Source organism: Corvus kubaryi, unplaced genomic scaffold, assembly GCF_017639235.1.
Source record: "Corvus kubaryi isolate FWS band 111438036 unplaced genomic scaffold, C.kubaryi_AGA036_p1.0 37395, whole genome shotgun sequence".
Taxonomy (NCBI): Eukaryota; Metazoa; Chordata; class Aves; order Passeriformes; family Corvidae; genus Corvus; species Corvus kubaryi.
Genome location: NW_024581134.1, coordinates 5,629,173 through 5,655,961, shown reverse-complemented (window position 1 = coordinate 5,655,961; position 26,789 = coordinate 5,629,173). Strand labels below are relative to the sequence as shown.

The following is a 26,789-nucleotide window of genomic DNA, read 5'->3' as shown; positions in this document are numbered from 1 at the left end:
GGGCTTTGGTGGAACCACCTGCACAGCCCCTGCCGGGGGGTCTTTGTAGCTTTATTTCTGCAAATATTTTGCCATGCCCTCGGTGCTCCCCTCTCAAGGCCAGACACCGCGAGTGTCCCCGCGTCCCCTCTTCCCACGCACCGCGGTGGCGAAACCCTGCAGGTGCAGGGCTGGGATCCGCCTTCCCAGCAGAGAGGAAAGACACAAGAAACCCCCTCCTGTTCTCTGCAAAGCATGGCTTTGGGGGAGGATTTGTACCTCCAAAGTTTCTCCTCTTTTTGTACCCTATTCCCCAAGGCGTACCCTGCACCCTCCTCCGCCCAGCCCAGCAAGCGCAGGCCCTCCCGTGGCGTTAGAGACAAGATTTAGGCTCTGTTTTACCAAGGAATTCAGCTCTTTTTTTGTCCTTTTTGTACACTTTGAAGCGTGGTGTGTAAGATGAGCTGTTTACTGGAGCAGGTTTCAGCACCGAGGTGATGCTCCCCTTCCGGTGGGTGATGGCCAAATTGCCTGAACCCGGTTGGGATTTGGCTGCTGAGCGCGTTCAACCCAATCCTTTCGGGAAAGAGCTCGACTTCCCCAGGCCTGAACTTTCCCAGCATATCCTGTTTCAGCCATGTGAACCCGTTAGAGCCAGAGGCAGGATTTTTCTGGGGAGGCTGAGGGCAATTAGGAAATTACCCCGCTCCCCCTCGCCTGCCCTGAAATCCAGCAGGATGAAGCCAAATATTTGCTTTCGGATGGGTGGATTTTGGAGCTGGCTCCACATAAGAGCTTGAATTTTGGCCGTTTTGGGTAATTGTTTTTGAAGCAGGACCTCCAAGCTTGCTGCCATCACACTGCTCAGCAGATTCCAGTGCCATGGCCTGCCACAGCTGCCATTTGCTCTGCTGTTGATGGAAAACAGCCTGCCCGTGGATTTTGGGGGTGGATTGCACCCTCTCCATGTCTGTACCCACTAGAAAGGCTCAATAAAAAGCTGCAGCACTGTTGGTAGCTTTGAAAATCCCATTTTTTTTCCTCTGTGCTCCAGGCTCTGGCTCAGCAGGAGCTGTGTGTGGCTCCCAGATTGATCCTGGGAGGTGCCCAGGCCTGCTGGGCATCCTGGGCAGAGCAGCAGAGCCAGTGGTCCAAATGCAGCTGCTCAATTCAATGCTGAAATCAGATTCTGAAGCTTAAAATTATTCCTTTTTTTCTTTTTTTTTGCCATCTGCCCCTTGTAAGTGATTTATAACCCCTCAAAATTTTGTATCTGGAAGTAAAGTGAATGTGTCTCTTAAAAGTATGCCTATCCTTTCAAAATGTGAATTTCTGACTGTTGGAATAAAAAAAAAAAGAAAAAAAGAAAGAAACCTACCCCATATTAGCACATTTTTGTAATTAATGTTTTATGAATGTTGTTAAAAAGATTTGTGTAGAATAAACCAGTTAAAAAAGAAAAGGCATCTGTGCCTTGTGTTTTGCCAGGTGTCTCCTTATGGCTGGTCGTGGGCACTGGCTCTCAGCAGCTTTCCCAGATGCTGCCAACTCTCCAGAGGGGCTGGAGAGGCAAGGGTTTATCCTGGGAATTATTTTTATGAAGTGTTTGATGCACCTTGAGGAAAGGATGTTCCAAGGTCCTGAAAGCTATCAGGGAAGATGTTCCCACGAGCTGGTGAAGGGTGACAGCTGGAAGTGGATGGTCCTTGTCCCACTGAGGCATTCAGAAGTAAAAACGATTTAAAAATCCACCCATGAGAGCATCTGGGTGCCCAGAGGGGTGTCAGTGCTCAGGATGAGCTTCCTGGATGTTTTCCACTCCCCTGGGGGCAGCTTTGGGTCTGGATTTTACCCACCCAGCACCTTCAGGGACTGCAGCATCTTCACCCCGTGGGGGCTCTCCCACAGCCACAGCACCAGGGCTGGTTTTAGGCAGCATTACTATTATTTCTTTGACTTGGCAGTGGTTGAGGGGTACGACGAGGCCTTCCAGGTACCTCCTGGTCACAGGAGAATTCATCTTTTCTTGTCAATAAGAGCAGTTATGGGAGAGTTGGGAAAGATCAGGGATGGTAGTTCATGAGCAAGGTTACAGAGGCCGTGAGACACTGAAACACAGCTTTTATCCAGGGTTTTCTATTAATGTTTTGTTTATGTGAGGTGCTTTAATTGCCATTAGATGAAAGCTGACACGTGCATCAATTTGATATAACTCGGGCTTTTTTTTTTTTTAATGTGCACCTCAACCCTTTTTCAAGTTGGGGGTATTTACTGCAAATAGTGTTTAAAAAAAACCCCCATCAGGAGATAAGAGATGGTAAACAGAGATTCAAAGGGAATGAGAGTGCAGCAGTGAGCTCCTCCAGAGGACTCCGTGCTGTGCATGCAGGGAGAGAGCAAGGAGAGGGAAGCACAGCCCTTCACTTACAGGCAGCAAAAAAAATGGCAACTTTAGCTTGATACCAAAATGTCTTCTTGGCATGGCTGGAAAGTTGGGGGGGAATTGGGAGGGTGCTGGGGTGTAGGGTAAAAGTGGGCTGTGCATCCGTGGGGACACCCCGAGAGGTGATGGAGGGGACACCCTGCCCTGCTTCCCCAGCACCCCCAGGAGCAGCAGCTCATCACAGTCCATCCCCACAAATTCCATATAAATAAATAAATATATACATACGTACACATGTGTATTTATATATATAAATATATTTGTGTGTGTGTCTCCAAAGGTGTGTTTGTGCACGGGCCCGCTGGAAATCCCCTCTCAGCTTGGCTGAGCACAGGGCATGGAGCACCAGCCACCTCCTCCTGCTCTGCCAGGCTGCTGGATCTGGCCCCAATTCATGGAAAAAATGGGGCAAAAAGCATTTTACATCGGACAAAACTCTGGATTTTTCCACAAAAAGAGTGAGAAAAAAACGAACCAAACCACAACACATTAAAAGGATGTTTTCACTACTATAACACAGTGGTTCAGCATTTAGATATCTATTCGTACATTTAAATTGAAATATCATGGATTAAACCAAGTTAATTAGATATAATAGCTGATATTTGTGCTACAGAACGCATGTGTGTTTTATAATATGAAATATATATCATGACAAGTATGTTTTATATATCAAATATGAGCCACATGCCAATGGTTTGTATTAATTGAATCGTTTTAAATGACATATAATTTAGACCAATATGTGCAAACAGCATTTATCTATTGATTTTTTTTTAATTTACATATATATACACGCACAAATATGTCTGTCTACAGATGTGCAGTGTGTACACGAGCTGGGCACTGCTGCGCCCGGCCACTCCGCTCCTCTCCCCGCGGCCTCTGGGCTGGCCTTGTTTTCTTTCATTGTCTTCTTCTCCATCTGTTTTCTTTTTGCAGGACTTAAATATTATAATCCTTGAGGGGGAAAAAAAAAAAAAAAGGCAACAAAACCCCCATTTGCAAGCGCCTTTGAAGGACTTGAAGGATGCACTGAGGAGTGGCAGGAGATTTTCTTTTTAATCATCTCCGCGTTGAAATGCAAATCTTCCCTAGAGCCGTTGCCTCGCTGTCGTTATTTAAAGCAAAAATTTGGGAAAGATCTTTTCCCGGGGCTGTTCCAGCCGCACCCAGGCTCGGCAGGGTGGATGGGCTGGGGGTGTCGGGGTCCCTCTAGGCCGGGACGGGGGTACCCGGCCCCCGAAAGCATCGCCCGAGGGGGAGGAGAGCGCACGGGGAGCGCTGCGCTGAGCTCGGGATGCGCCGCTTTCCTTCGCCTTGGGACTGGGGGCTTTTTAAATGCCAGGGAAAAACCGCTTCGTCCCGGCAGCGGGGCAAAGCCAGGCAGGAAAAGGAGATACAGACTGAGATCTAAGGCAAACACGGCACAGGGGAGGGGAAAAGGAGGGGGGAATGAGAGCGAGGAGAGACACCCCAAAGCATCAGTAGCCCTGGGCTGGGGGCAGCCCCAGATCGTCCCGGAGCGGGAGCAGAAATCCCTTGGGATGCGAGGAGCTCGGACTGCCTTTGGAGTGGAGCGCTGTCCCTGCCGAGGCTCGGGGCTGTGCTGCCTTTAGCCGTGTGTCCTCTTCTGGCACAGGAGCCGCGCTGAGCTCCCCATCACCTGCAGCCCGCCCGGGAAAGGCGAGGAGCGTGGGGGGATTTTGGGCAGGGTTGTGCGAACAGCCCCTCCCGGGCCCCAGCGATTGTTCTGGCACGCACCTCTTCCGCCCGGCATCGGGATTCGGTGCTTCTAAATCTGTTCTCGTCTCATCTGGAGCATCGCTCAGCCCGCCCCGGCCCCGGTGTACGTGGCCGACTCTGCATCGCCCCAGCAGCGCCTGGCGCCCTCCTGCTCGGCCCCTCCTGCTCGGACCCAGACGGTGCCCCCGAGTCTCTCCTGGACCTGCTCTGCGTCCTCACAACCACCGGCATCTCCGTGGGTTTGCTCCCACCTGTTCTCTTCCATCAACACGTTACTGTGTTGATGTTTTAGTCCCACTCAGACGAGCACAGTTCAAAAGCCTTTTTATTTTACCCTTCAGTCTTCCTTCGGTTTAATTCCCCTCCTCTTTGCCTTCCCATCTTCTGTCCCTCACCCCTTTCCATCATTCTCCACTCCCACCTTTCCCTCCTGGCCATGTCACACGTGCAGGGAAGATGGACAACCAGCACTGCCGGACGCCAGCTGGCAGCGAGTGGCTCTCAGGGCATTTCCCAGCCTCTTCCTTCCCATAAATATTTCAATTTATTTAGATGCGTCTTTACAAATTAACACACAACCATCCCAAAGGTGCCAGCAGCAAAGGCTGAGTCATTTCCAAGTTTATTTAGGATTTATTTAGTTTAGTTTAGCAGTACCCAGAGAGATTAACCTATTTCTTCCATAGCATCTTTTCCAGCCCTTCACTTGCATGGTGAGCAGTGAATGATGCTCAGGACAGGCATGCACTGGTCCCACCTCCACTCCATAAATCCCTGCTCTGGAGAGGAACCTTATAGGCTCCTGAAATGAAGCCATTTCGAGTTGTTGCCCCTATAAACCCTCTGGTACCTCCAAACCCACTGGCCAGCCAAGGTCTGGCTCTGCAGACACAGGGCAAACCCTGGGGTGTGGGTCTGGGGCAGTGCCAGGGCTGTTCCACTGCTGTGAAAGGAAAGATTAGAGCAGGTATTAAAGCCAAGAAACCAAACCAGGCACTTTGTCCTTCATGGCATTTTCTGCAGGAAACAACGGGCAAAGCTGCTGCTCCAGAGCTAAAATCCACTGGCCTCAAACTTTCAACCTGGAGAAATCACATTCTGCAAATGCATCCTGAGAAGTTAAACCAGTGTAAACACATCCCTGCTGGACACCAGGAGCCTGGCTGGCTCCTCTCCTGGCTCTGCCAGAGCCACAGGGAGCGTGCTGCAGCCCAGCATCCCCAACACCAGCACGAGGGTACCACCTGGCAACCCTTTTCCTTGAAATCCCAGGACCCTGCTGGCACAGCGTGCCAGAGCTCAAGGAACCCTCAGCAAATGTGGGATGACTCCTGTTGGATGAAGTAATCATTGTTGAGGGGACCTGACGCCTGGATTTTCACATGCTCGGCTTAGCAGGGGATTTATTCAGGGGAACAGTTGGAGCATGTGGCAGCAGCATCTCATTAGTGTCACAGACAATGCCCCGCCAGTCTAAGGCTAAAAAGTGGGGTTAGTTTTCCCTATATAAATTTATTTTAAGAGTTTAGGGAGCCACAGCACAGCTGAGTTTAGATTTATTATGTTAAAAGTCCCAGAACAGGTTCAATCACACTTGAAACAGCTGGGGAGAGCAAGGTGGAGCAGCCAGCCTGTGCTGCTCTCCCCACCCCTCTCTTTCCAAACACTTCATCCCACTCCTCAGTGGTCAAAAAAGGGGAGGGGCCCCCAAAAGGATGGCTATTCCTGCCCCCCCCCATTGCTCTGGGATGCACAAGGTCACCAAACACAACCTTTCTCCTCCCAGCCAGCAGCAGGACCAGCAAAGCAGCCAAACACACTCCCCTGAGAAGGTCTGGATATGCCATGGAAATATATCCTGAAGGGAGGAGTAAGACAGAGTAAAAGGTTACAGAGTTTAAGCTCCAGGAGGGAGGAACAAGGTTATATAAAGTTTTACAGGTCAGGACAAAGACCTCAAATGTATTAAAGAAAATAAACAGAGGGATGAAGTCAGCCACACATGAGTGCCAAGGCTGGCTTGGGCTCTTCAAGCAATTCGGGGGTTGATCAGGAGTTTTTGAGGAACAAATCCAGGGTTACCCAAACTGAATTCCTACAGGGAGATGAGGGGCTGGAGACAGAGACCAGGCAAAGAGCTCCTGATACACAAAGTGTGGGAGTCACTTCATGAATAAAGACACTGAAATCAAAGCTAACACCTGTGTTAAACACCCAGTTTCAGACTGAACTGAACACTCGAAGAGCAAGAAGCATGTGGGAATGGGGAAAAAAACCCTTTCTCCAAGAGCTCTCCCTGTGGAGAGTGAAGCTGGAGCAGAATCCTGACCCCACGCATCCCTGGAGCAGCCCACAACCCCTCCTTGCTGGAGAGGAGCATCAGTGGCAGTGCTGAGGAGCTGTGACACAGAGCCCCTGCCCTGGCACCCAGAATGTCTCTTCAGGGACACAACCCCTTCCTGTCCCTCCTCTTGTACCGATGCCATCACCCTCCTCTCAGCGAGCAGCTCCCACTTCCCACCCAAGGAACAGGATTGAGGTGAGGGAAGCACAGATAATAAATACAGCTCCCCACACCCTAAAAAACTTCCTTCCCACTCAAGTGTTTGCACATACCTCAGCTGCTAATTTTAGGATGGAGCTTTTAGCCAGATGTGAGATTCTCCTGGAATCCTGACTGGATTTGCAGGGAGGTTCAGCCCTGACAGCCCTGCATGGAGCCCTGGTTCCTATGGGCACCTGGAGTCACAGCTGTTCCTTGGAAGACACCTTGGAGATTCTGCTTTTGTATCCTACATTATCCACTGCCAGATTTACAAAGTCTGGGACACAGCATGATTTATTGCTTCAGTTTTATGTCCTAATGCAATAAATTAAATAAATTCTTCCGAGAAGTTAATTCTGTACCATTCCAGCTCCCTCCTATCTGCCCAGCCTCAAGGGGAAAGGTGTATGGAGAAATAAATTCCTGCCACATCCACCACTGTGTATTCCAGTGCATTCCCACCGTAAGAACAAACCCGAGGAGTGATGATGCAGCACAAAATGAACACTTCATGCATTTTATTGAGTCTAGTTAAATTTGCATTATAACATCTTACATAGGGAACAAACTCCTCCTTAAGTGTTAGCTGGCAAACCTGGTCAAACTGTGTCCAACAACCTCCGAGTACCAGTTCGTATTAAACAAGTCCAGTATAAACAAATGTAAAGCACTGTACAAAAAAAAAAAAAAAAAAAAAAGGAAAAAATAATAAAGAAAAGTGTTACATTCACAGTGGAATTCAGGGCTTCCCAACCAACTGCCTTACCAGCAGAGTGAAATTCTGGAAAGGGGCTCAAATATTTTAGTTAAAGGGAATAAAGCCAGATATAAATCAAATAAAATTCAATGGTATTCTTTCCCCACAAGAAAAAGGAGATACAGTCTGAGAGGTTGGGAAGCCCTGGGATAACAGATGCAAACCTCTTTTTTTAACACACCACCACTTATTTGTACTTTGGGTACGTTACCATTGATTGTATCTTTTCAGCCTCCTGCTTCCCCCCCCCAGCCGAGGGTAAACAAAAAGCCTACTGTACAGAAGGGCTGGAAATATTTCTGAAGTTGTTATAAATCCCCTCCATGTGGCTCCAAGCCAACCTTCATCCAAAGCTCCTCCTCCTGGGAGAGGGCAGAGGAGCAGGCAGACATTTCCGCCAGCACTGGGCTCCTCACCTGCTCACACAGACCCTTTCCCAAACCAGGACAGTGCTTCCACGGACACAACGATCCCAAATTAGGGATGAGACGAGGGATGGAGGCTTGTACTGCAGTGTGAAGGGGAAGATCACTCCGGGAGGTTCAGAACCCCCCTGACCTTTACCTCCATCTCTTCTCACCCTCACATTCTCCATCCCCTCATTGTTAGGATGAGAGCACTGGGTTGTGCGGGCAACTGTTTATCCACTGCGGATCCACCCGGGAAAGGGGCCCTTGGACTCCCACATTTGCATAACCCAGACAAGTGACAGGAAACTGGGATGACAGTCATTATGGGCCATTGTGCCAGCTCTGGTGGGAAACCCCTTCGTCTGCAAGTCGACACAATGGACAATTACGGCTCCTTCAAACCCGGTGGGCGTCGTGTCCTGCAGCTGCTGTGCCTGCACGGCAGCGCTTCCTACAAAAGGCCTTTAAAATTCCCTGATTTCTATGCATGAAGTACCTACACAATCAAATCGTTTTTGAAACAACTCAACTGCCCCCAAGTTCTCTGCAAAAAACCCAACTTGTTCGAGGAAATAAAAAATATGCACGTGAAAGGGAAATCCAACCGGCACCAGGAATTCTGTCTTCTGACAGATAAAGCCCCAAATAAAAAAAAAAAAATTAAGTGAGCACCCACAAATCTGTGAATTAAACCAACAGTAACTCGTAACTGATGTAATTATTAAAAGTGTGCGCTTGTCACACGGGTTTGGCCCGGTGACCGCTGTCATTGCTGTGGGTAGGGGTCTCTGCTGTCTGAAAGGAAAGCTCACGCACCAGACACTCGCAGCAGGAATTTGGATGTTTGGAAAAAAAACCCCATGGTAACCACTGGGCTGGGCAATGACGAGGAGAATCCTTCGAAACCAAAATAAAAGCTGCTGGTCCCGCAAGGAATCCCGCTGGTGCTGAAGGCAGATCCCACACGGTGGCACTGTGACCCAGGCCACCGGCGCTCGGGGCTCTGCCTCTCCAAAGCCATCACTCCTGCAGATCAGGCCTGGGAACGTGCCAAAATTCGCCCTTTTAACCCTTCCTACCCCTCCAGGCACGAGTGAAGATGCTGTGTCCCTCCAAAAATACCAAAAAACTGAGCGAAGCGCTAAATACACATGTTCACTATCAAAATAATTCATTACATGTAAATTAGTCTAATTATTAAAGTGTTTCATATTTTGTAAGCAACTGAAATGTTAATATTGGCTTTTCCTAACTCCAATCTAAATTTAGATAAACAGAAATTCAATTACCCTAATTAACTGAGCTACATAAGGAAGTTTTTGCCGCAGACAATGAGCCCCCAGCCCCTTTAGCACACTCAGCGTTGTGAAAGGCAGAGAAACCACAGAGAACATTCATCGTCTCCCAAACTGAGATTAAATTATTTGTTCTTGGTACCGTTTGGGAAACCTCCAAGATTTTATTAGTTGCTCTTGCTACAGAAAGATAAAATGTTAAGACATGCTATAAGCTGTAACAGAACTGTGAGGGCAGTTCTACCAAGGTGGAAATTCCATGGAAAAGGTGGGGTGACAGGTACCAGAGCCATGCTTCGCGTGGGTTTGGGATAGTGGGCTCCCTTCCTGGTGGTCACCAGCTCTAGTCTGAGATGAACATCTCTGACTTCCAACATCTAACATGGTACTACTCATGTTTTTCCCTTCTAATTCTACGCTCTGTGAAATTCAGAAGTGTTATTTTGCTGTGAAATTTTGGCACAGAAAGCCCAGTACCCAGAATCAACAGCCAACTTCAATTTTACACTGATGCGTGTCCAAGGAAAAACCAAACCCATGAGCTTACTGATTGTTCTGTTCCCAAAGAACCCTCGTGTTCCCTCTGCCACAATGGCGTGTCCCACCAGGAGGAAAGCGAGCTCAACAGCCAGTCAGGGTTTCCCGCTGAACCAACAACACAAAATGCACATGGAGAAAAAAAAATAGAATTTTGGGATGCTGTGGAATCGTTAACTAGCTGTTGAGATGTTAAAATGGCTTAGAGCAGCAATTATAGTTTATGCACCCACCACTATAAAACACCAAAAATGTGTTTTAATTAGGAAAAAAGAGATAGGGCAGCTTTGGCTTTGTCATCTGAGGAACAAGCAACACTTCCCCTACAGCCAGCAAGAGCAGCTCATACCCCTTCAGAACTACTGCCCTGGAGTAATAAATAAAAACCACTTTCCCTTTGCACATGTAAACCAGGAAAAACCCAAAACCTTAGAGAATAAAACAAAGAAGGGGTCAGTGAGGGTGAAGGATGTTTCCCCACACACACACTCTGATGAGAGTTGAGGTACATTCTCCAATTCTCATTTGCAACACGTCATGTACAGAGTTTCAAAAGTAAATTCATTTTCATTCTGTGCAATAGGAATATAAAGAGCTTGTTGGGTTTTTACTGTTACTCTCAAGAATCTGCTGCACATTTAAGTGCACTCATTTTTAAATGGAACCCAATATTAACGATGTGCTTCCCAGTTAGTACAGTTAGTCCCTGTGGCACTTGCACCACAGGCTACCAACACTGGACCACTCAACACATCCAGAGGTCACCAATACAGTTGAAGCTCGTGAAGAACTGAAAACCAACCTATCCACAGTTGTTTGCTGAAGCTACAGCATTGCCTCAAAAATTGAGAGCAAAAGCTGATAGAAAAATTGGGCACAAACCTCAGTGAATGAGCCAGTACACACGGGTTTGTATTATTCCATATCTGCAACCATACCAAGAAATAACCAGCCATTAGAACAGTTTCTAATTTTTATCTTTTTTTTTTTTTTTGGTGGCATTACTGAGCCAAAACACTGCAATTATAACATTTAATTTCCTTTTTTTTTAATGCAATTAAATGTCTAATCCAACTGTTTTTATGTTACAGTAGCTGTTCACATAAATAGTACAGATATGCACTGCTCTTGACAGGTACACAGTCACAAAAGCAGCTCTCCCATGTTCAGTTTGCTCTCTGTGTGGTGGGGTCTGTATGAAAAGCATTCTTGATTTCTAAGCATGGTACAATTTTAATTCTTAATGCGTTAGTACAACAGTGCATTGGAAAAGTACTGAGCTTCTACAAAAAAGCTTTACAGTTTTAAAACAGATTTTTTTTTTTATTTAAACAAGCATAGGCAATTCTTATATTTCCACAACAAGATAAATATCCCAATTAAGCTAACAGCTCATCCTACAGCGTGCCATAGTGATGGGGAAAGGGCTAACATTAGTGTTATTTACACAGACATGTCCAATATTAACCCAGGAGAAAAATTAAAAGTATGTTCAAGTGTGCAATTAAATTCATGTTATTTTTTCAGAGAGCTGGATTTCTTGCAAAAATTCCTCTATGACTCATGGACATTGAGCTGGATAACTTCTCAAAGAACTCCTCAGAAGCACAATCTTGAGGAAAAACTGTTTATTGGACTGGGATGGCAAGGGCTGGGTAGGAGAAAGAACTTAATACTCTTCACAAAGAAAAAAATATTTTGAAGTGGGAAGATCTCTTTGGACAAGTGAAATTGAACACCCAAACTGACTAGAACTCGAAAAACCTAATTAAAGAAATTTTCCAATTCCCAAAGCTTGAATCCAGAGAGAATGCTTTAATGAGGGAAGATTCACTCCGAGTCATTACTATACATTGAGGTACCACTCAAAAAGTGGCCATAAAGGAAGTGACTTCTTTGCCCATCACTATCACACCGGCTGCCTGGCCATGGACTCAGCTCTCCTTTAGACAACGCTCTCTCTGTTCCCAGAAGCTAAGACTGCTCTGCGGCAGATGGGGCAGGTGGAGTTCTCCGACAGCCAGCGGTCGATGCAGTGCACGTGGTACTCGTGCGAGCACGGCAGCTTGCGGAGCTTGTTGCCCTCCGTGTACTCTGTGATGCACACGCTGCAGGTTTTCAGAGCGTCGCTCTCACCAAAATTCCTCATGGCTAGGTTGTCAATTTGTTCTTTGGTGAGTCCTCTTGGTTGGTCGTCATCATCTTCGTTGAGTAGGAAAAATTGTGCAAGGCTAAGGAATGGTAGAGAACCGCTTTCTTCAAAAGTGACCGATCCCCTCGTATTCCGGCCTTCCCGCCTGGCACCAGATGTTGAGCTAGCCTCGTGCCCACCCTCGTACACCTCCCCCGAGCTAACATCTGCATTCTCACTGCCCGAGGTGCCCCCACCTCCACTCTGCGGCTCAGAAGTCTCCACGTTCTGATTGGGAGCTGGCCCACTGGGATCTGCATCGCTATCACTGTACATGAAGTAACTGAGCTCCCCGAAGCCTGTCATGATCTGCCTCAGCATGGTCTGGATGGCGACTGACGTAGTCTCGCTCAGGCCTGTGTTTAAGATCCTGCGGATGGGAATCCTAATGGTGCTGACGTAAGTTCTCACTCCAGCCCGCTCCGAGCGGGAGAACGTGCGCCGGAAGCCTCCGCGCTCGCTCTCGTAGGTGACCGTGTTGTTGGGGGTCTGGGACCGGGAGCGGGTCCTGTTGGCTATGCTGTCCCTTTGCCGGTACTCTCCCGGGCGAACTCTTCTCACCTGGAGGTCAAGCACTATGGTGGGAGGCCTCTGCCCAGGAGCCGCGGACTCACTGGTGCCGGTACTTTCTGAAGAACCTGCTGCTTGAGGAGCAGGCCTCGTTTCAGGGGGGGAAAACAGAACTGCATTTTCACTTGGCACCTCAGTCCCCACTGTGTGCTGCCTTAACGTCACGTGCTGCCTAGTTCTAGAGCTGCCCTCAGCCTCGCTCGCTGAGGAGTGGTCAAGTGTTTGAGATGATGTGTTGTGATGAGACCTGCGAGGGGCCTCACTCACTGCATTGATAGGTGACCTACTTCTATCAGTCCTAGCCCGCGTCCGCCGCTGTTCTGGACTCCTACTCCTGGCTCTCCTCTGCCCTCTAGGAGGGGAAGCCTCCTCAGCCGTCAGCTCCTCCGCACTGCTCCTTTCTGATCCAGGCTGCCTTACAGATGGTGATTCAGACCTTGGAATTTCAGAGTCACTTTGGCTGTTTTCCAAATCCTCCCCATTGGAAGGCTCTACAGATGGCTCATTCTCAGTTTCTGGATTCGTGTTCCCATTATTACGGTTGACATTTATTTCCAAACTGAATCTGAAGTCGCCACTATTTGGGTTAGTCCGGCTCACTGCTCTCCAGGACTGGTTTCCTCGCTGCCCACTTCGTGTTGTATTTCCAGTCTGTCGGACTGAATTAAGCCAGTCTATTATAGAATCTCCATTTGAAACATCTTCTGCGGACTCTGCACCTGTGAAAAAGACAGGGAACTACCAAAATTAGAGTACTGAGCTAATTTTGGAGCCATCTTTTCCAAGAACATAATTGCTTAACAAGTGACAATTTAGAAGTGCTGAATCCTACCAAGTGCTACTGCAGTTTCATAGGCAGCGAGACAATTCTGTAACTACCAGAGCTCTTCTAAGGGAGCAGGAGTGGACATTGCTCTAATATGGACAGATAGGCTGCAGCCACCACAGAGCAAACAGGTCATCAAAAGAACACGTATTTTCTATCGTAAGTAAATGGAAAGTCACATGTCAGGCATCATAACACATCAATATTCTGTGTTTTCCTTTCCAAACAATTAAGTGATCTATCGACCATGAAACAGAGAATCAAGTTTGTCCTGAGCCTTCACCTGCAGAGCTTTATAGCAACTCTGTCTCACAGAAGAATGAACCCCACTGGTCAGCTCCGAGCATCCCCCACCAATTTCTACAGAAGGGTGACAACAAAAGCAATGCAGCATCTTTGGAAGAATGGTGAATTAAAAAAGAGGGATTGCCAAAAAGCATCCCAGAAGGGAGCAGACAGGAAGGTAATCTTTAAAAAAATGAAATAAAAAAAGAAATAAACCTAAATGAAACTTTGTTTTGATAGAAGTAAGAGATGTGTTATGAACGAAATCTGTCCCAAACTGACCTCTGCAGCAGATATCAGACATAAGGTTCACTGAGTTTTGAAACAAAGCTCACCTTGCACCTGCCTAGGCTTAACTTGTTCCACTCCTGCACTCAAGTTAAGGTCCGTACGGGGTGCTAAAGTTAAGAGTTTTCACAAATACTGTATATACCTCTATTCTCATCACTGTTTTGCTGTGGCGGACCTTCTTTAACTTGGTGTAGCCTTCTCAGCAACTCTTCTTCAGTAATTTCACCTTAGAAAATAAGCAAAATTTTCCAAAAATATTTCCAAATCATATGTATGGCAATCATTATCAAAAGCTTCTAAAGAAGGTACAAGCCACTGCTTGTGTTCTAATTAAATCCTGCCACAATGGCACTGCCAAGCAGGTTGCTAAGGGGAAGTTCAGACACTTTAGCACTGTTGTCCCAAGTTTTGCTGAAGCTGAAATATCCAACAGTTCCATCCTATTCAACAGAGATGTGCTCTCTGGTTCTGTAACCTCTACAACTGAGCAGCAATTTTTGTCATCCTACACCCATTAAACGGCTGTCCAGAGTGAAATATTTGAGGTTAACACTTCCACAAGCAGGAAAAGAAGGTTTAAATTAGTTGAGTCATGGTTTGAATTAGGTATGAACCTATAAAGAGGAAATTTAACAAGTTGATTGAGAACTGACATCAAAATGCCCATGCAAAATCTCATACCAGACTACTTACCCTGGTTACAAACTCTTAACCTCACCAGCACAAAATCTACGCACAGATGCTTAAAGGAGATTTTTTTTCCATCTAAGGGTTCATAAGTGGAACTGGGTCAAATCTGGGTGTTCCTGCCAAGCTGTGCAAACACCAGACTTTTAGATCTGATGAATCCACACCATCCTAACTATGTCTCCACAAGTCAAGGGACCACTCGAATTTGAGTGTGCACAAATCAACAAGAAGCTACTTCCTACCATGGAACACAACTGCAGCACACAAACTGGTGAAAGGGCTTCAGGAGAACAGAAAATGACACAAACTGCAAGCAACTCTAGCAGGATGGACATAGGCAAGCATTACCTACCTGGTGTTCCTAGCAAATTGTTATCTCTCATAAGCCTGTAGTCCTCTTCACTCAGGTTGTTCACAAACTGATAGAAAGCTTCTTCTCGATCTAACCGATCCAGCTGGCTCTGACGTTGGGCTTCTGATTGATCAATACTTCCTTTATCACTAGAATCTGAGCTTTCCATCTTGATGAGTGGAAGAGTACCTAAAAAAGGAGAGAACAAACCCTTCACAGAGAGCAGTGAAATACTGCATGAAATTTAGGCATGTTTACAATGGAGAGTGAAGCACAGGTTAAAGCAGTTTGCTAATGAAGCTTTAGCTAAGATCAGGTTCATCACCACGGGGATCAAAAACAAAGCATGAACCTCCTCAAGAAGTACAAACAAAACTGATGCCCATCATTACCAAATACTCAACAAAGCAGCAGGCATGAACACAAGGGATATCATCTGCCATAAGCCTTAGCCCATCTTTACACTCACATAGTTAACTAGGTGTCTGTGATTATCTGCTTTTTGCATAAAATATTCCTAATGTCACAACTGTCTCTCCAAGCAGCCTCACAGTAGTGTAGTACAAGGCACAAGCCATCCTTGAGCACGCTCTCTGAGCACAGGATTATATGTTCCTTGCTTTTTCCTGCCTGCTACAGAAACACCCTCTTCACCATCCAAGTGAATTTTAACAGAACGAAGTCGTTATGAAGAACTCAAATAAAGAAGATGCTGCAGAACACTGTGTGCACAAAAAAAAAAGAGGAAAGCTTCTCATTCCCTCAGAAAAGGAAAAGGGTTTGTAAAATCAACTTTATAGTCTTACATCAAGAAAGGAATTTGCTTTCAAGTTTCAGCATTTACTGAATTACTGATGTTGATGAGCAAAATTTCCAAGACAAAACTCCAGCATATACCAGGTACACCACTGCTTTAAAGAGCTGTCTTTCATGCTGCATATTTTTAAATATAACCTTCTCATATTGTTTTTCATATTTGGATGAAGTACTTGACAACGTCTCTCTTTCAAGGAAAATAATCGATGAATGCCGTGTCTGTATCTGATAAATATTATAAGGAACACATGCAAATGCAGGAGACATTCTGGCACTGGCTGTGCCATGCAAATACATCAAATGAAGATAAAATAACCAGTTTCCTTGATCACTCTGCCTCACTATTCACAGCATCAAGAATTTTCCTGTACAACTGGTAGAATCTAGTTACTCAGAGAGGTGATTAACAAGCTAATCCTCTGCATGCTAAAAAGCTCTGCAATACCATTCCCCATCAGAAAACATTCCTTTCATTTAAACCATACTTCATGTGACATGGAAATACTGGAAGAATAAAGCTTTTCTGCTTCTCACTGGAAAATTTCCAACACTTAGACATCTGTCTAGTGCAAAAACCATCTTTTTTTGGTTTGTCAGCACAGCTGTCAAGTCAAGACTGCCCACAGTTTACATTAGTGCTTCTCCAGAAGAGCAGCACTGCATGATCTCCACGGGCACTTTATTTCAGCTGCTATGGTGAAAATTAAAGTGCACCAACGACCTCAGTGTGTAGCACCAGAAAAACTCCACAGGACAGGATATCCCATCACTGCAGACCTGCCAATTATGGAATTGCTGTTCTGACCCTCTTTGTCTTCAGTTCTGATGCAGTGGAACTCGACTTTAAGTTAGTGATATTAACTAATAATAGCCACTCAGAGCTACGGGTGCTGTTGGGTTCTGTGAAGTTCTGCCATTTTACCAAAGCAATTACACCTTTTTTTTGGGTAATCAGGAAGCAGCAGCAATCACCAGGGTCACTACTGAGTCAGATGGAAGCCTATCAGCTTTCTCTGCATTTCTAAATCCCTGGTGCAATCTAAAGACTGCAGACTGGCATGTGACGTGCTGCGTTCTGTGACTGTGCTGTTAAACACCGATCAATGACCCCGTTCACAGGACAGTTGAGCAATAGTTTCTGCAGGTGTGTTCAGCTCTGACCCGGCTCACTTAGGAAATCTGTGCCCTTTACATGCTAGGCACGTATTTCTAATGAGAACACAGCTTCAATCAACTTTTTTTACGGGCTTTCTGTAGCAGAATTATTACTCCAAGTAGCATTACTTAAAGACATGTTGGAGAAGATACTTTTAAAAGCAGCTGTCGTTAGTTCTGGTAATATCTGAATAAAAGCCTCGAGTAGAACAAGAGACTTGCATCCTAAATAAAACCTTGAAAGATGCATTAGTTCTTTGGGAATACATATCAAACTCTAACCAGCATTCCCTTTTTCAGGATAACAATGAAACAAAGTCAACAACAGGATTAAAAAAGTAAAGACAAGTAATAAGATGCTAAAGGACAGGAGCAGCACAAGTTTTGTAAAATATTTTACCCGAAATGACTGCCATGGGATTTACTGACTTCAAAACACATGGAACGTCTTCAGAAAGATGGCAGTATTAACACCTTTGTAAGCATTAGACTAATTCTTCAACAGCTTCTAAAAAGAAAGCTGCACTACACATGCAAAACATAACATTTATTTACGACTTTCCTTTTAACTGAAAATTCCAGTGCTTGCAGGCATCTTGGCTATATAATGCCTACATATTTGCCTATTCCATTTCAGAAAATGAAGGGGCACCGTTCTTGGTCAGAGAAAAAGGGAGAGTCAAAACAAGTCAAATGGGGGGAAAATTTTTTTTAAATCTCTTCTTTACCAATAGGCTGATGTACAGTTCAAATGTTGATTCTTTAGGAAATGCTTGGAATAAGTCAGTACTACTTATTTCCAGGTTTGCTCCTCTTTTCTCCTCCATCACCTCTTATCTTCCCTCCTAAATTATAAAATAAGCTAATGGTCAAGGCTGAATAGTTTACTGCCAAGAAAAAAGCCACAGACGTGGGATCTTGAATGAAGAATTTAATTTACATGAGGACTATTTCTGCTAGTGACAAACTCGCTGTATTTTCCTATTGGAAGCTACTAACAGGTTACTTCAGTCCCCCGTATCCCAATTTCACGACCCCAGAAATGCTGTGAAATCTCTATTGGATGCTTACACTGATGGAAATACAGATGGCACAGAAACACAGCAACAACACATTCTCCCTACCTGACTGCTGACAGCATATGGGATGATACTCTTCAAACCAGAGCTCTGGTATTAAAACCAGCAAATGAAAACCAGGATTTCTACCCCAAGGCTTCTGCTACTTTCTGTCTCCTCCCTGTCCACATTGTGGACTCACTGTGCACATTGTCCAGCGTAAGCCTCACCTCCCAGCCTGCTGCAGAGCTCTCCATGGCCAGGCTGAACTTACTGGAATGTTTAGACTACTCCTGCCTTAGCACAGCTCCATAGGGCCCATCTGGCGGGACAGCAGGATTTCCATGGTAGGAGTTAGCACCACCTCGCGCTCCTGCCACGGCAGGGCAGAGAGGCAGAAATAACTTCAAAATCTGCCCTCAGGATGCTGCTCTCAGCTCACACCCCGCAGACAATTAAGACTGGCTTAAGGAAGCCAGTAATACAGGCAAACCTGATGAGGGAAAACCAACAGGTGTACTATTAACTCACAACAAAATAACCAACATTTGGTTATCTAATAAGCAGGTACGCTTCAACTCTGCTGCTTTCTTCCAGTGTAAAACTTTGCTCTTACCCAAGCTAAAAGATTCAGAATTTCCTCCTTTAGTGTCCTTCCTTGTCAGCACTGAGTTGACACAAGGTGGGGAAGGTCACAACTACGAGCAGGAAGTTCAGATCTGCTGGTTATCGCCAGCTTCAGCTGAGATATCCAGACATGAAAATCTCTTTATGGCGAAGTGAGGGGGTGACCACCTAAAGATTGCACAAAGCAAGAGAACCAGAGATAGGATAAACAATTTTCTCCTTAACAAAAAAAAAATATTCTTCAGCAGCTGAATATCCAGACACAGTAACTACAGTGAATTCTTAATTGGCGTTCCCATCCTGCCACAAATCAGAAAAGTATCTTCCCTGCAGTTACGCTTCAACAACCTCAGAGATTTCCAAGCACAAATGACTGCCTGTCTCTCCACTGCTGCTCCAAACTGCAGTAAGCCCACAAAAGCTATTGTTTGTTACATTCTTTTATTCAAGAAGAAGTAATACTATGTTCTTTTGGATAGGAACAGTTTAAGAGTACTGGATATTCCCTCAATAATGCAAAGTTATCATTCTTACAGCGTAAGAAATATTTTATGTTTTCTTTTATGCCAGGTTGTGTGTAAACTAAATCCAGTAAGGAATGTGCTACTGCCTCAAATCTGGACGAACAGCTAAACAGGGATAACATTTGTGTTTCACTCATCTACCTTCAACAGTAACACAGTCTATCTCCATACTGCTTAGCACTTGTGGACTACAGAATTCTTCCCATAAAAAGTACTAATGGACCACAAGGCACAGCAATGAATCTCTACTTCTTCCTCCTTCAATAATGTGCAATATCTCCTGACATTAGTTATCCGTATTGAACACCAAGACACTACCTTAGCCTGCATTCCTGGGTTTTTTATATTTAAAAGAAATCCCATAAAACATTAGAACTTAATTAAACCAACCAGTCAGAACTTAGAAAATCTGACAAAGCCTGGAATCACTCATTGGCAGGGTTAAATGAAAAAGCGATACCTTAAAATTAAAATCTTCGTTAGATTTATGGGGCAAGCCTTAAATTTTAACAGGACAAGACATGGAATTTAATTAAACTGAAGAAACAACTCAGCTGCTCATGAGTCAGGTGTGCAACAAGAAGTTCCTCTAGAACTCCCCCATGTCGGTGCTACCGGTATTTCAACCTCACCTGAGAATCTCTCGTGCCCTGTATGGCAGGAATGTTTCCTGAGTTACCTCACGTCCCAGCAACACAGTTAATACCTCTGTATAAACAAAAAAGAGGATGGCAGTGTGGGTGTTCCAGAGATGTCCTCAGCAGAAGGCCAACTTCTCATTTATGATTCATACCCTCATTTTAATTAGGTATTTCAACCGGTAGAGCACCTTGCTTACTTCCAGTCTGCAGAAATGATCAAACCCTTGGACTAAAGGAGTGACTCAGGTTGGAAGCCAGAAATACTAATTTGTTTGCTTTGGGTCGTTAGAGGCTATTTTTCCTGCCCAGCTTGCAGTGAACATGCCTCAAAGACACTTCAGCTCGAGAGAAGCACAGCACAGCTGCATGTCCAAGCGCTTTCCACGAACTGTGACTTCAGCAGCTCTGACGTGCCATGGCAGCACAGCCCCAGCCAGCCCTCTCTCCAATTCCATGTCTCAAATGACACAGGAACAGCAGCTAGAACAGGCAGTCCTGTTACCCCAGCTTCTTCAAGCACAAACAGAAGCCACTTCACACACAGCACTCATCCAACCCACCACACCTCATTTTCCTAGAAGAATTCAAAGTTGAAAAACAGTTTCCATGCCAGTCAGTATCCAATTTCTCAATACTCAAAACTAGCTGGAAGTAAGACATAACAGAAACTACATTTTCATCTTAAATATTTCATCACTCAAGTCTGCAAGCTCAAAAGCAGAAGCAAAAACTGTCAGTGAATCCCATCATTAAAGGAAAAAGACACCCTAAGACAGTGGACTGAAGTCATCTATTTGCATTATACATGGAGCTTCATTATGTCAAGCTTGTTTGGCTTTCTCCTTCCGTGCAGGTGCACAAGTTCCCTTTTGTGATCACACCAAAGGCTTTGATACCACAGGTCCAACACACTCATCTCCATCTTAGAAACAGTAAAACACAACAAACTTTTCTAGTTTTCAAAGCTGCATCATGAATTTTATGGGGTTTTTTTTCCTGCTATTCTGGCTTTTTATTTCCACTGTGATGAATAGCAGATTTAGGTTCTTATTAGATTTTTATTAAACCTACCACAAGTTTTAAAATCAAGAACTCCCTGTGTCCTCTTTAACTCAAAAATTATCATGGAATATGCACCACTCTTGGAAAGCTGGAAGAAAGTTTTGTATTCTATGGAAGTGTTCTGTGAAAAGTGCTGTAAAATTTAAATGCCAGTTTAACAAGGAGTGTTAAACATCGATTCAGCTTTTTCACTACCCCAGTGTGTTTCAAAGCAAAGGCCCTAAAACAAGATGTCATTCTGAACATACATTTTAAACAATAGAAAGCAAATGAATACTTTTGCAGAACAGTGGCAGAAAGTTCCACAGAATTAAAAAAAAAAAAAAAAAAACAAACCAGAGAGGAAAAACACTTCAGCTGAACCAACTGTTGAGATAAAGAAGAGAAACACTAACAACTCCTGATAAGTCAGAAAGAAGTGAGGAAATCAGGGCAGAGCTTAGCAATTCCAGAACACTGAGAGCATGTGGAACCAAGATGGAGCTCTGAAAATAAACTGTGGTAACAACTGCCAAAATGCTGGGCTTTGCCTTTTATCATCTGCACTTACTAAAACAACACTTTTCACATACAAGTGGAAAATAAAATTAAGATAACACTGCATTTGCCATCAAATTCAGATAGCACAGAAGAGAAAGCTTGGTGTATATGAGGTGCAGCAAGTTTCCAGCACTGCAGGCTCATGAAATGATGCTCTTTTTGCCCAGAAATGAGCTTCCTGCTGGGTCAGCAGCAGAAGGCCCAGTCTGAACCCAAAAGAAGAAGTAAATCTGCACACAAGTAATCAGTGCTGACCCTGGCAGACTATGAACAGGACTGATATCAAGGACAAGTCTAGTTTCGACTCTAGAAGAAACACAACCTGTGGTTAGTGAAAGCACTAAGCCAATCAAAACTCACTGAATTTCAACTGAAAAAGAAAAACCCATCTTTAAATTCACTGCTGAGTCTTGCTGTCTCCACACAACTGCTGCTAATAGAGGCACTGCTAATAGTAAAAGGGCAACAACCAGAGAATCACTGCAACCACAACCCACAGAGGAATTCCGATACGTGCATTCCTGTTCTTGTTGATATCCGGTGCCCATGGAACACAGAAGTGGGAAATAAAATGAAGGCAAATTTATTTGGATTTAAATAGGTATCTGTACCATGAGAATTCCATTTCTGATGCCATCCCAAGGCAGGCAAGCTCCAGCATTTTAACAGGATTATTTGCACGTACACCTTGCACATCGAAACCCAGAGTGCTCTGAGCAAAGTGATTTTAAATTACTGAACCAAGATAAAATGTGTGCTGGCTTTTCTTACATTCCATAATCATTAGGTGGCTTTACGAGACAGCACAACTCCGCAGACCTCCTGGAGTCAAAAGCTGAGCTTCAACACTGCACACCAGCCAAAAGCTGCTAACGAGTACCTCGTTAATACAAACCTGAGCAGTCTAAAGGAGACACAGGCTTGTGTTTATGATATTACCTGCAGCCAGAACTTGTGCAAAGGCAAAACCAGTCCCTGGGATGCTCCTGGCTATCCCTACTCACCACACAAAGCTCCTGACTAAGTTATGACACCGCTACGCTCTTTAGAAGTTTTGGTTTTGAGAAGCACAAGACTCTCATAAAAATATCTTGAAGACAGAAATGTTCACATTTGGTTTTATCCCTTTTTACGACTAATATTTGCAAGCTCAGTAGATGGTAAGTTTTCACCAAGACTGAGAGATTAAACCACAAAACCTTGGATAAACGCCCAATAATGATGTTTGGATTCAAGTGTTTTAATACATGGAAACTGAAGTTCTCTATTAAAAAAAAAAAAAAAAATTAGGACAGTCCAGTAATGTGTTAAGCCACATTAGGCTGGACTTAAATGCAACCTTTAGACTCAAGTATATGAGGTCATAACGTTATATTATGCTATGATTGTTTAAAAAATAGTACAACACGTCCACTGCAACTGGAATCATTCTGCTAAGATCAAGAGATTTATTTTGATATATTCCCACAGGGAAAAGGAATAAAGGAACATGCAAAGCAGGTATATTGATACTGAGGTGTTTTGAAAACATTTCCATCTAAGGATCTACCCCTTCCTCTAAAAAAACCCACACACTGGAGACCAGACACTTGTAACACTCTTGTCCAGTACACCCTGGCATATCCAGGAACTCAGTAATAGGAAAAATAAATATGATATAGATGGCAACCACTACAGGCTTGAAAAATACCGGCGTGGTTATTTCAGTGACAAACATTTACCCAGTCAGAGCTGCTGATGAAGGGAACACTGCAGTTGTTGTGCCTTAGTGGTCTAGCATAACAAGAAACCCTTAATTTTATAATGTGTGGTATGATTTCCCTTTCCAAGACGTAATTCCAAGGTATCATTATTTTAATTCCAAAATGGTAAACCTGTAGAGGGAACAGAGTCAGTTTAAGTGCCAGCTGACCACTACAAGAAAACTAAATATCTGATCCTCAATTAAAATAATTAACTGCCCAACTGTTTATTTGTTTTAGAAAGACTTGACAAGTCACTGCAATTAAAATTCAGGGACAAATTAGTGTCAGAACTTCTTCTGAACATTTTGACAACTATTTTCAAGTTGAAATTACCCAATACTGTCAATATGGACGGGAAAATAAATGGGATGTGTGATGATACTGTTGGGTATTATCAAGTTTGTATTCTTGCTTAGGAGCTTCTCTGTATCAAGGCTCCACCTTCCTGAGAAACAGCAAAATTAAGACTACTATTATTTTAAAAGCTCAGTGTTTTTTGCTGGGAAACCTTTTGTCAGGCTCCTACTGCACACTAAAATCAAGACACATAACAAATCTTATAAACAAACCTTAACCATCACTACATTTTATACATATATATATATATACACACACTATTATACACAACCTGATATTGCTCCTCAATTAAAACAGATCACTCAAGATAAACACATACATCCAGCTGGACTCGACAAGGGTTTTGAAACAGAGAACCAGAAACCTTAAATGCCAACAAACAGCATTAAAAGGGGCAGGGAAAAACTTGCACAGGAAGCTAAGGTGACAGAGCAAAGATGACGTGATTAACTGGGGAGAAGCTCAGCACAGGAACAGCAAGCACCACAGGTATGAACAGGTCACAGGCTGATCCAGAGCCTTACACAGCGGGATAGGAAGAGTTGCTCTCGCCTGTCTCCCACAACAAGACTTCTTGCCTCAACTCACGGGAAGCACGGCCTGAAAACAGGGCCCTGAAAAGCTGCGATTCCTTCAGCAGACACTGAATTGTGGACGAGGCCCAGGATAGCAGCTACAACCACCCCCCTCCCTCCACCCCTCCCAAAAGGAGCTTGTTCCAAATCCTCCCCAGGCCCAGCCGGACACCCGGAGGGTGCCGGGCCCGCCTGCCCTCCCCGGGGAGAGCGCAAACCCAGCTCCAGCCCCCAGTGGAAGGTGAGGGTCGCGGCGGGAGGCCCCGCGGGGAGAATCCCCGGGGTGACGGAGCGCGGCCCATCCGGGCACACCCGCGCTCGGACCGCCATCACCGCCCCCCGCTCCCTCACGGCAGCGCGGATGGAGCCTCCCGCGCTCCGCCGAGCCGCCCCGCCGTGCCCGAGCGAGGACTGAGAGGCCCCACGCCCGCTCCCCGCTCCGGGCGGAGGCCGCCACCGCCTCCCCCGGGCCTGGGCCTCTCCCTTCCCCGGGCCATTTTGAGAGCCCGCCCCCGCGCCGGTGCTCACCGCCCGCCGCCGCCGCCCGCCGCCGTCCCCCCGGCTGTGGGTGCGCCGCTTCCCGCGCCGCTCCGGGCTGGCTGCCGGCTCTCCGCGTTCCGCCCGTGCCGCTCCGCCGCCGCGCCGCCTCCTGCCCGCTCAGGCGGCCATTTTCTGCTCCATTGTTACCAAGGAACGGGGGGCCGGAAGCGGCCGCCGGCAGCCGGAAGTGGAGACGCGCGCGCCCCCGCGCAGGCGCGGCCCGGGAGGGCAGCCCCGCCCAGCGCGCGCGGTCCCGGCCCTCAGGGGCCGGCGCCATTTTGGTGCGGGGCAAAGGGTGAGGGTGGGGTGGCGTGCGGGGTTGCTATGGCCACCCCTCAGCCCCCCCACTGCCCCCGGAGAATATGGAGGGGACCGGGGGTCAGCGGTGTCCGCCCGTGGTGCGGCGCAGCAGGAGTGTCTGTGTTCCCACGGTGCCCTGAGTGGGGCTGTTTCCTGTCAGCTCAGGAGTGTGCGTGCTGGGCAGAGGTGACTCTTGTGCAAGGCCGATGGTGGTCAACAGTGCCAAAAACCAAATAAATATTGGCAGTACTTGTGTCTGTAGGTGGAGATATTCACCCTCCTCTCCCTTCTAACCATGGGCATTCCTTCCTCTCCAGCCACGGACATTCGTCCCCTCTAACCATGGACAATCCTCCTCTCTGACCATGGCCATTCCTGCCCGCTAACCATGGCAGGGTCTCCCCTCTCATCTGGTGTTGTGTACTACATACAGATGGCATGCCCTATGAAAACTAAGATATTCCTGTTTTCTGATATGTGCCTTACTTAATTGAATGCCAGACTTGCCATGTTATGTAGGGTTAAGCACTTCTGCAGTTGTTCCCCTCACCACTGAAATTATCAAGAGCAGCTGAGCTTTGAAAGATCCCATTTGAATGCCCGAAAAGTCGTATCTTGCAACCGTCTTGCAAGGAAGTCATCTTCATAATACCTGATACATAGGGGAAAAACCCCATATTCCTGAGGATTTACACAATTTCAGGGAGCCCACGAGACACCTTTGTTTCTCCTTTTGGCAGTTCATTATAAAAATAGCACTGTCAAGTTGAGGGGGGTGTTGCATTTAAAGGTTGTGGGAACTGTTGAGTTTCTACTCAACAATATAAGCCCAACTTTTAATGTAAATGAAGTGTTTTTATATACTCACAGTTTAAATTTCCGCTGTCAGACTGAGAACCTGAAGGCAGCCACAGTGTCTGGGCGAGAGAAGAGGGAAGGGACAGGTACAGGCCATATTTCTCAGCAGTTTTACCAGGAGACGACAAAATCTTTAGTAGAGGAGTCCCACTTTCATCTGGAGCAGGTGTAGGTTGCCAACTCTTTGTGTTCAAATAACTAGTACATGAAGCAGTTGAGTTTATTACAGCTGCAGATGGACAGGTGATACCCCACACAGTTGGAGTGATGGAGAGGTAACACCTAACACAGCATTAAACTTACTTGCAGAATGTTCACCTTTCAGGTTTTTAAAAGTAAATTGGGGTTGAGAGAGTGAGTTTAAATCAGATCAGTCCTTTGCATCGTTGCTGCAACTGGAGTTAGATTTACTGCAGGGTCAAACCATGCCCTAACAGTTCTGCTTTGACTGTTCAATGTAAGTAGAATTAAACAAACAAACAAACAAGTAAATTTAATGTCACGAAGCAGTTTTGCTGTTCTAATGCACCAAAATATTTGTTATGGGGAAAAGTTGCCTTGCTCCTGACGCATGACAAATGGATCTTTTTATGTAGGCAGTGCTCCAACCCCTACAGATTCCAGTGGCTGGAGAAACTGTATCCCCCAAACAGAGACGCCTTGGCTGAGTGTGTGGGCACACTTTTATATTTGACAGGCACCTTTGAAGCTGGCAAAAAATCCATTCCGTTGTCAAACGTGGATAATTCAGGGAGCAGATGATGGGCACACAATTGATCCAGTTTATCGTGGAAAGCCTTGTGCCCACAATTGATAAGGCAGCCACCAGCGTGAGTATTGGCAATTAGCACAGCAGCAGGACATTCCTCAGTGTCACCTCAAAGGAAATCAGAGGTGAGGGGACTGCCACAGACTGATTATGCCTGAAAGAGAATCCTGCCTTTTCTCCCCACCTTTTCTGGATACCAGGCAAGGTCAGAGCAGGATAAAAGTGGCTTTGTTAGACACCAGTAACCTAAGCAGCGAAATATTAGGGATTATTGAGCAAACAGGACATGGAGCATATTCTGTTTG

The 26,789-nt window shown here is 45.6% G+C and overlaps 1 protein-coding gene across 2 annotated transcripts; it reads right to left on the bottom strand.

Annotated features, from left to right (window-relative positions):
• Positions 1 to 7,216: 7,216 nt before the first annotated feature.
• On the bottom strand, positions 7,217 to 24,725 carry RLIM (ring finger protein, LIM domain interacting). 2 transcript variants are annotated; one of them, XM_042039897.1, is made up of 4 exons: positions 24,546 to 24,725; positions 14,918 to 15,106; positions 14,018 to 14,101; positions 7,217 to 13,192 (listed from the first exon to the last, which is right to left on the bottom strand). In XM_042039897.1, the coding sequence occupies exons 2-4, from the start codon at positions 15,084 to 15,086 to the stop codon at positions 11,658 to 11,660; spliced, it is 1,788 nt and encodes a 595-aa protein (XP_041895831.1). In that variant the 5' UTR covers positions 15,087 to 15,106; positions 24,546 to 24,725; the 3' UTR covers positions 7,217 to 11,657. The 2 variants fall into 2 exon arrangements, with proteins under 2 accessions (XP_041895831.1, XP_041895832.1); XM_042039898.1 differs by lacking the exon at positions 24,546 to 24,725 and adding an exon at positions 23,967 to 24,053.
• Between the last annotated feature and the right edge of the window lie 2,064 nt (positions 24,726 to 26,789).

Coding starts and splice junctions, on each gene's coding strand:
- RLIM (XM_042039897.1), bottom strand. CDS start 15,086: ATGGAAAGCTCAGATTCTAGTGATAAAGGAAGTATTGATCAATCAGAA. Junction 14,102..14,917: donor CAATTTGCTAGGAACACCAG/GTAGGTAATGCT, acceptor TTATTTTCTAAG/GTGAAATTACTGAAGAAGAG. Junction 13,193..14,017: donor AAACAGTGATGAGAATAGAG/GTATATACAGTA, acceptor TCTTTTTCACAG/GTGCAGAGTCCGCAGAAGAT.